At 43.3% G+C, this 10,482-nt stretch overlaps 1 protein-coding gene across 1 annotated transcript; it reads right to left on the bottom strand.

Annotated features, from left to right (window-relative positions):
• Positions 1-8,563: 8,563 nt before the first annotated feature.
• Positions 8,564-10,142, bottom strand: LOC149822877 (ATP synthase gamma chain, chloroplastic-like). The gene has a single exon (XM_089981297.1). The coding sequence runs from the start codon at positions 9,867-9,869 to the stop codon at positions 8,763-8,765; it is 1,107 nt and encodes a 368-aa protein (XP_089837423.1). The 5' UTR covers positions 9,870-10,142; the 3' UTR covers positions 8,564-8,762.
• Between the last annotated feature and the right edge of the window lie 340 nt (positions 10,143-10,482).

Here is a 10,482-nt window from a genome sequence, read left to right as displayed (position 1 = left end):
CCGCCAACCCGTCGGGTCGACCCACCAACCCGACAAGATTGCCACCCCTAGATACAACCCTCGCAGGTACACAAGACATGCGATACAAAGCAAAGCATCAACTATGGAAAAACGAATTGATTGACTATTGAGTGCAGCCCCGTAACTAGATAGACTGAAAGAAAAATTCTATTAAAAGATTATCTTATTTATTATAACGATCTACGGCATATTTTTCCATATTTCACTGCCTGCTTTGCAAATAAACCCCATAGTGATCTTCATCATTTATTTAGTGGAGAAATTCTACAAGATGAAGAATTTCTCATGTAAATAGGTCTTTGAAAGAATATTAAAATCAATAGCCTATATAGTACACAGATTTTGCAATGAAAAATTTGAGCCTTTTGGTAAAAAAATTTGACCCAAAGCATGATCTCTATGGAATGAATGGTCATAAACAAGAAATTGGATTAAGCAGAAAAGTGATGGAGCTAGACTTTTTGAAGTGGTCCATCGTGTGTCCATACTCAATTGGAGAGGAGAGCAATTATTGTGTGTGTGTGTGTGTGTGTGTGTGTGATATAAACCCAAGAACTGCGTTGGCTTGCAAAAGAAAACAAAGAAAACATACCTGGTGCAATGTAGCCAATGGTGGCAAGAGTACTAGTATGAGTTGAAGTTTCTTCTTCAATTAGTAACTTTGCAATACCAAAGTCACAAACATGCCCGACCATGGTATAATCTAAAAGTACATTGCTTGGCTTCAAATCACAATGAACAATTGGCTGTGTGTAACCATAATGAAGATATTCCATCGCGCACGCCACATCGATCATTATACCAAGCCTCTGATGAAGACTAAGGAAATTATTTTTAGAATACAACCATTTGTCCAGGCTTCCATTAGGCATAAATTGAAGGACCAATGCTTTGAAATCAAGGTTAGAGCATACTGTGATGACCTTGACAAGGTTTCTGTGTTTGATTCTGCGCAAGATCTGGCACTCTGCATCAAAAGTCTTTGATGCTTTCTGTGAATGCAAATTGATCAACTTCACTGCTATGATTGTTCCATCAACCAATATACCTTTATATACAGAACCAAAACTACCAGCTCCTAGTAAGTTGACTTCATTGAAGTTATCTGTTGCTCGGACAAGGTCATATTGTGATATCCTTCTATGACCCCTTCCTAAGAAGTCATCTCCATCCACAGAACAGTGCCTTGCTTTCCTATTTCTCACAAATAACATGACGGAGAATGCACACATGAGGAACAACAGAGGGAGAGTAATGATCAAAATGATGGATTTGTGAGAAAATAAGCTTTTATGAAGTACTCTCTTAGGACAGGTCGGCACTTGAAATCTTGCTGCCCCACATAGTGCAGGATTTCCTAAAAAAGACCTGCTTGTTAGGTTTGTGAAGACCCCACCACATGGAATCTCACCCTCTAACCTATTGAAAGACAGGTTCAAGAAACTGAGATATAGAAGCTTCTGCAAGGAATTTGGGATTGCACCAACCAATGTGTTAGAGGAGAGGTCTATAGATTCTATGCTTATGAACTTACCAAAGGATTCAGGGATCAGACCTTCGTATGAGTTCCAAGACAAATTCAGCCTGACAAGCATCTGGAGCTCTGCAAGAGTGCTAGGTAGGCTTCCTGACATCTTATTCGCAGAGAGATCTAGTAGATTCAGTTGTTTTAAATTTCCTACCTCCACGGGAAGAGTCCCGGTCATATTGTTGTTGGATATCTCCACACTCAACAAACCTTTAATACCCCAGAGACTTGAAGGAATATCAGCTGATATCCTATTAAAAGACAAAGAGAGATTTTGCAAGTTGGTCAAGTTCCCTATGGATTCTGCTATTGAGCCGGATATCATGTTGTCATGAAGGAAAAGAAGACCCAGTGATTGGACTTGGAATAGCTCGGAAGGGATAGAGCTAGTTAGGAGGTTATCTGAAAGTGAAAAGCTCTGAAGCTTTCCTAGCCTTCCCACTGTTGCTGGAATGGCACCACTCAAGGAATTATTTTGCAAGATTAATTGGATCAGGTTGGTCAGGTTTCCAATCTCATTTGGAATGTTTCCATGTATTTGACCAGCCTCTGCATGAAAGCGCTCCAATTGATTAGAAAGCTTTCCCACTGAAGCTGGCAGAGCTCCATTCAAAGGGTTAAATGATATACCCAAGTATTCAAGAACACTACAATTTGCCAATGATGTAAGGAAGTCAAGCTCCATAGCATTTGGTGCATTTACTAGCTGATTTCCCATTAGATTGAGAAAACTGAGGTGAGACAGCCTTCCCAACTCCAATGGAATTGTTCCAGAAAAGCTATTAAATGAAATATCAAGAGAATTCAGGATTGAAGCATTTGAGAGGGAAATGGATATCGGCCCACTGAACAGATTCTTTGGAAGGACGAGCACTTGCAAATCTGGATGCAGAACCGCATCTGGAAAACTGCCACTTAAACTGTTCGAGCCAAGGTCGAGAGTTTGAAGAGAAGACAGGTTGTGGAAGGAAGGAGGCACCAAACCTGTGAGTGAATTCTCGTGTAAATAGAGAATCTGCAAATTAACAAGTTGTCCTATTTCATGGGGTATGTTGCCACTTAGCCTGTTCTCTGATATGTCAAATTGCTTTAATTCTGAAAGGTTCCCCAGAAATGGTGGGATGGTACCTGTGAGCTGGTTTCGTCCAAGTCCTAATTTCCTTAGCTGCAACAAACCCCCCATTTCTCTAGGTATGGTCCCAATAAAGTTGTTGTATGATAAAAACAAACTTCGAAGCTGTTGGCAATGAACTAAGCTTGAAGGGATACTTCCTTGCAATTGGTTCCTGCTCAAGTGCAACTCCTTCAAGCGAATGAGATGGCCAAACTCTTGGGGTACATGGCCTTGGAAAGAGTTGTCGTTGAGATCGAGAACGACAAGGAAAGAGAGATTGGAGATGTGCGGTGAGAGTGTGCCTCCCAATGAAGTACCATTGAGAAAAAGAGCAGTGACTCTCTGCTTGCTATGACTGCATGAGACACCATACCAGTTGCAGAAGGAGGCGCTGTTGTTGGTGCTCCAATCGGCTAGTACCCCGTTGGGATCATTTGTTATGTATTTTTTGAAAGAGAGTAAGGCTGCTTGATCAGTAGCATTTGTGAGATGAGGGTGGTTCACAGACACACTGCTGCTAAGGACACCAAGGGTGACACCAACCAAGCAGCAAAAGGGTAATGGCCAAAGCAGCAGTGCATGAAACCCAAAACCCATAGCTCACCTGTAGCAGGGCTGACACTTGGTACAGACGCATATATAACCCTACATTTCAGCCAAACTGTCTGGTCCGGGTCCACACCCAATAATGTCCAGTAGACTAGAGAGGGTTGGTGTGTGTGTATGTTTGGAAAGACTTAAAAAAAAACTCGGAAAATACATAATATGGCCAAGCACAGTTGGGACCCATTTCCTTTTAGACTTCAAGAGTCAATAAAGCAGGAACGACTTTGACCTGCAAGTCACCGGCGGCCGTGTCACTATGTTTTCATTTGCTCGTTTGGGTAGTGAGGGTATTCCTTTTTGACCAACGGTTAAAAGGGTGAATCATTTTTCAAAATATTTCAGTAAATCATTCTGATTTAAATTTTGTTAAAATTAAAAAACAAAAAATGTTTGCTTTGTTAAAATGAAATGTCCTGTTAGAATTGACTTAAATAGTTCAAGTGTATGCTGCATCCTGTCATAAAATGAAAAACACGAGTTATCCAAAATTTACTTGCTTTCTAAATGTGGATAACTAGCATATGTGGGATCAGAGCTTCATTTTGAAATATAGCCCATGTAACGAAATGGTTTACAGAAAGCTCATTTATTTGGTTTGTACTCACCACAGCTTGTGTCCATTTAGTGTAACTAAATGGTTTTGTGTCGGTTTAGTGTTAGAGAGAGAGAAAGAGAGAGAGAGAGAGAGAGAGAGAGAGAGAGAGAGAGAGAGATGACTCTTTGGCAGTCACCAATATACTGGTTCAAAATATTCTGAAAAATTGGATCCGAGGCAATTTTTAAAATTTTTAATAATTTACAAAAACTATTTTTTGATATCTTCATATATATATAAACGTATTGTTATTGAAATATTACGAACAAATGATGTTCAAGCTTGGCTTGTTCTTCTAGCAAGCTGGAGCTCAGCTGAATCTCATGCCTGGCTTGTTAATTTTTAGAAAGAAATAACTCAAAAATAAGAGTTCCAAACTTATTGAGCCAAGCTCAAACCGGTTCACTTCTGAAAGAGAGAGTTCTCACACCCCTAGGTATTCTCTACCTATCCACCTTTATCGGTTTCAGGTAGAGGTACCCTTCTGTTGAACATCGTTCTCAGCTTTTCCTGAGAGTATGGCATGGGTTACTTCAGCACCTTAAATACATTGTTTCAAAACTGTAAGCAATAGGATTTCAACTCTAAACTTATGGTTTGCTCTATGATCGAAAATATATGTAAATGTAGGCACACCATTTTTTTTGCTGTTGGCTCTAAGATCTACAAATTACCTCTAGACACAGTCCAGTCCAAAACTGGAAGAATCCATTTTTGAGAGTGTGATCCATAGAAGATAGCATAGGCCTCAACTTAAAAAGGGCCAAATGACACGCTTAATGTCTCACCATTAGGCCAGACTAGCCATTTTTTACTATTGTGACTAAACAAATATGCATGTTCTAAAAACATAGGCTAGGTTATTGTAAAACGTGAAAAGTTATTCCGGCAGCAAATTCGATTCTATGGCCTTTCAAGAAAAGTTCAAAGCCTGCCCGTTAGAGAAACACTGACTGATGTTTATACTTTTTCAAGCATATTTTATATATACTATTTTTATGAACTTAATCGAGTTTTTTTGAGCTTTATCGAGTTTAGTGGTTTGATCAAGCTTGGCTTGTTTATGTAGATCAAGCCTCACTTGTATACAAGCTCGGCTCATTTACTTAATTTCATGGACGAGCTCAAGTCAAGCTTAAACAAGCCGAGCCAAGTTGAGCTTGAGCTAGCTTGGTTCATTGTTCATCCCTAATCCGAACCTGTTCAGAGTAGAACTACACCCCAAAGAAGTGTAGTCTGAGATCATTTGGGTACTGTCTGGATGCATTAGGCTGTTGTATGAAGCCATTTGGTTGTTGTCTAACTACATTAGGCTATCGTGTGTGGCTCAAGATGGTGCCCTATCTGGTGTTACCCAAGTTACTGAAACCAAAAGTGTTCTAACTAGATAGTCTTAAAGATAACCCTGTTTAAAGCCCTATCACATCTCAATTAACCTCCCAAATTGCCTAAAACTCATACTAATGAGTTAAGATAGGATCAGGACCTAGGATTATCATGTTTCTTAGCTTCTAAGGGGGTTCTTTTCGAATTCTTATAAATAGTTGCATGATTCTCAGCCTGGGGATCCTAACTTTCATCTTCTAAACTATAGATTCAGGACTTATGAGCCTCATCCTACAACCCTGCTTCAGCTCCTAGAAGATCAACCAACAATGTGGAGGTTCTGTCAGGCTCGAGCATCAAGTGGACCCTCGAGTCCAAAAAAGAGTACTTTCAACCTCCATCTCATTCTTTTATAGGATTTGAGCATATACTAATCACGAACCTTATTTGATTGCTTAAAAATCCTCTGCTTGCACGTGGAAGAGTTCATACTCTGCAAATCCAAAACCAGTTGAAAACATCCCAGTTGGGAAAATCAAGGACTTTACCCTCTCATTGTTCAAGGGATGGTTTAAGCTTGTATTGCGGCAATGGTTCCTTTCTCTTTGGGAAAAGCAAAAAAAAATTGCAAAAAAAAAGTTGTTTTATTTGTTTAAAATTTCTGCATGCAGTAAAGTATATATGTTATTAGTTAATGAGCCTATACGACCCAAGCCGAGCAGAATACTCATTGTCTGTGTTTGGCATGTCAAGCATATTTCACAAGTTCATGAGCTCAACATGAGCTGAGCCATGAGCAGATTGTCTCGTTCCATGACCCTACTTGGATGTGTGAACCATCATTTGTGAAATGTCATTCTTTGATTACCTACACCTATTCTTGATTGCACTATTGATTCAGTCATTCATCTCAGCCTTTGTAAGTCTTTGATTTTCTTATTATCTATGCCGATGCATATGTCCACATGTGTCAGCCTCGTTGAAGGAAAACCTTTTGGATACTCCTCCCCCCCCCCCCCCCCCCCTGCTGGCCTAAGATTGATAAAACCCATGAGATCCTCCTGCCCACTGGGAGTACACCCAACTTCGACCTTGCATCAAGAGAGGCCACCCGTGGGTTTTGAACTTGTGATGTAGTTTTCTCTAAAAAATTTCTATCGTAGCTATAAAAAAAATCTTCACTTCACGAGGAAAGAGATTGTCTTGATTGATGCTGTTCAAAAAAATTTTTGGACAAACCACCTGATGATCCAGGACAACAGCTTCATAAGAGATTGCTTTCCCTGGGATCCTGCACATTTGTCCCCCTCCAAATTTTGATGATTAGAATCCGCCCCCTTCTTTGCTAAAGGTCTGTGGTTTTTCTTATTTCTCTAGTCTCTCCCATTATTCAAAGTCTCTATGGAATCTTCTATGAAGATATTACTGCTCGTGGGACTGATGAAGATATTCTTCAGAGTCACGTTCGGGAATTCTGATCATCGCCCACGGCTTTGCGGTGCGTCTTCTTTGAGCTTCGACCTGGATATTTTGCTGCAGAGATTTGGGCCTACCCTGTTCTCCTTCCTGTAGGGCTTTGCCACTACTTGGTGGTGGTATATCCAGTCCTGAATTCATCAAAGTCCTTTTCTTCCCTGCAAGGATGCTAATCTCAGGGGGAGTTTCAGGTTGCTTTGTCTCGTCGAATTCTGCGTCGTCTGCTTCCTATTGTTGAAGGGATTCGAAGCTATTTCCCTGCGGCCGATTCGGCGCTCCCACTGCTTTCCGATGATGGCGCCGAGATATTCTGACCTAGGTCCATTCGTTGGGCCTTTCTTCTACCCCCTCTGGAGTTCTCGGTCTCTCACTACAGATCTCAGCTGAATGTGCGATCAAACTATAAATCGAGCAATACTTAATGCTACTTTCATAGTTGATGCTTTGAGTAAAGGTCCTGCGGAATTCAATCGCAATCTCAACTTTCGGTGATGGCCGGAAAGCCAAAGGAACCTCAATTTTCATCCTAACAAACTGCCTCCTCTCCATTTTTGTGTATATGTCCACCTCGATGAACTCGCTCCCTAGTGCCTCTGCGATGCTGACGAAAAGATCGCCTTTCCATAACTCCGGCGACAACTTCGTCAGCTGTATCCAAAGAGGGATGGTGGTGTTCATCTCTAGTTTGACTGGTGCTCATGGGAACCATCTGTTTGTGACCATCGTTTTGCCTGCAACGCGCTAGGCTCCCTGATCCTGAAATGTGATAAAAAATAGGCCATCCTTCAGCGTGGCCATGGTTAAGACAGCGGGCCACTGTGCCTTGAGGGTGCGCCGATCTTCCGGGCAATCGGGGAAGCCTTAATCGAAGCTTGAAGCTCTGTAGGGTGACAGTAGACCGGGCAAAAATGGAGCTGCGCCCGCCTCACCTTGTTTGGACCCGGGGATGGAGCACATAAACAAGAAATATGGATCAGGATGGAGGTTAAAATCAAACCCTGTGTGGCCTCTTCAACTTGCTTGTAAGCCAGAATGTCTGGGTTTCGTCCATTACATAAAAGAGCATCATTTGAGGAAGACTTGGGCGCCAATCTGATGAACCTGTATATTGGTTCCATGTGTTCTCCAACGTTATCCTGACTCTTATGATGCTTCAATCCTTCAATCTATATCCCATTTCCAACTCCCTACAACATAGCTATACTCTCTCTTTAACTATATTAGAAAATAACAACACGAGAGAGTTAGGACTGTCCCAAATTTCACAGCAGCAGTCCTTCTGAACCTGCAAACATAACCAAAGACAGGGGCAGACCAGTTCTAGTGTTAACTTAAGCAGGTTAAAGACGTCAAAGTAGCCATGGGTAGGCCTCCGAGCATCCCTTCTCTCACACCAATCGAGAACTAAAAATGTGCCAATTACAGATCAAACACAATTGAATATTGAAGAATGCAATTCAATTCTTGATTGGATTTCAATTTATTGAAGGTTGCACTTGCACATAGAACATAGTCAAGCTGACACAGCTTCCTTTATATAAATGGCTTAAGACCAGAAACAGGAATCCAAACACCATTAGAACAGTAACAAAAAAAAAATCAGAACTGTTATAAAGACCACAGAAATTGAATCACATAGCAAATGAGGTTGATTTGTTAAAAAACAGGAGGTCAAATTTATTATTTCAACCATCCACACAAAGTTCACAAAGACTAAAAACCACCCAACGAAGCGAAGATCTCTTCACATATATAGTGTGGGCCTTGCTTTACGACACATCATATAAGATTAGACACATTAATTATAAAACAGACTCCATGATCATCCAGTCCATGAAATCTAAAACCAAAAAGAAAACAATAAAATTTCATGAAGCATTCTCCATTTGGTTTCAATTATAAACAACAGCAGCACGAACATATAAAGTTTTTATATTCACTAACAAAAGCAGGAAACTAGAGGGCCAGGCCCATCGATTTATGATCACAATTAGTCAAGCAAGACCCAAAAAAAAAGACAGAAGAAGAAGAATGAAGAATGAAGCAAGCTACGGAAAAATGAGAGAGAGAGAGAGAGAAGAAACAGAGCAGGGAATCTATGTAAGAGCCTCAGCACCAGCAACTATCTCCAGAATTTCGCCAGTAATCTTGGCCTGCCGCTGCCTGTTGTAGGCGGTGGACAGATTCCGCTTAAGCTCCTGTGCATTGTCCGTGGCGTTGCTCATGGCGCTCATCCGGGCGGCGAGCTCGCTGGCGAGCGACTCCTGCAGCGCCCTGAGGATCTGGCTGTTGAGGTAGAGTGGGAGCAGGGCGTCGAGGATCTGCACGGGGTCCTGCTCGAACTGGAGGATCGGGGAGAACTCCGGCGTCGGCAGCCGGACGACGTCGCGCTCGACGCGGAGCTTCCCCTCGCGGGTGGTGAGGCGGAAGAGCTCGTCCTCGGTGGCGTCGACGCAGTTGCCATTGATGTCGCAGACCTCGCCTTTAGGCGACAGAGGGAGGAGGGTGTGGATGACGGGCTCGGACATGACAAGGGAGACGAACTTGGTGTAGAGGAGCTCGACCTTGTCGACGTCTTCGCTAACGAAGAGGGAGAAGACGTCGTCGGCGATGGCCTGAGCCTCCTTCGCCGTCGGGAGGTTTCCGACCTCGAGAAAGAGGTCGACGGGGATGTAGTCGCGGCGGGAGAAGTAGGAGTTGCCCTTCTTGCCGACGGAGATGATGGTGAATTCGAGGCCGAGGGAGCGGAGCTCGGCCATGCGGGACTCGGCCTTCTTGAGAATGGCGTTGTTGAAGCCGCCGCAGAGGCCGCGGTCGCCAGTGATGACGACGAGGGCGATCTTTCGGACGGGGCGGACGGCGGTGAGGGGGCCGTCGACGTCGTCTGTTTGCAGCTGCTGGTTGATGTTGTAGAGGACCTCGACGAGGGTCTCGGAGAAGGGGCGGCCATTCACCACGGCCTCCTGGGCGCGCCGGACCTTCGCGGCCGCCACCAGCTTCATGGCCTCCGTGATCTTCTGCGTGTTCTTGACGGATTCGATGCGCTCGCGGAGCTCCCGGAGGCCGCAGACGACGGTGGAGCGCCGACGGTGATGGTGCTGGTGGTGGGGGAAGGGTGAAGAGGAGGTGGAGGAGGAGGAGTGGGAGAGGGGGTTCTGTGCGCGGGATTTGGACAGCCAAATTGGGAGGTTAGAACAGGCCATGGTGGTGGTGGTGGTTTCTTTTTTTTCTGCCTCTTTCCTTTGTGGGGAAACGAGGTGTTTCAGATAGAGTGGCCTGTTGGTGGTGTTGGGGAAGGCATGGAGTGGGTGATGATGAGGGGGGGAGAGGTGGGGGAAGGAAGGAGGGAATGAGAGGTGGGAATTTGGAGTACAGGGAAGGGGAGGATGTAATCGTTGTGGGAGTATTTCTCCAGATTGCTGCTGTTTTTTTTTCCTCTTGGGCTTCTGTTCTGCTCCTCTGCTTGTGGGTTGTGCTTGTAGATCACCCTTGACGACTCACCATATTCTGTAGCAGGAGCTTCTTTGACGATGCATCTTTACCGTCGTCTGCTGCCGCCTCAGCCGTTTTCGTCGTTGTCTCGAGTTAAGGTTTGAGCATGTATTAGATTAATGTTTTCTTGTTCAACTTGTGTTACAAAACATTTTTTGGGTTTGTTCGTACTTTATAAAAATAATTATAAATCGATCGACTGTTTTAATCATTGGTAGGCATCATAAGGGTATTGGAATGAAAAAAAGCAACGATGTACAAACATTTCAACAAATGTCGTTAAGAATGCTTATTTACAGATGCAAAAAAGGACCTCTACTTCAT

Source organism: Nuphar pumila, chromosome 11 (assembly GCF_984573655.1).
Source record: "Nuphar pumila chromosome 11, dmNupPumi1.hap1.1, whole genome shotgun sequence".
Lineage (NCBI taxonomy): Eukaryota > Viridiplantae > Streptophyta > Magnoliopsida > Nymphaeales > Nymphaeaceae > Nuphar > Nuphar pumila.
This window is presented reverse-complemented; position numbering and strand designations above follow the sequence as displayed.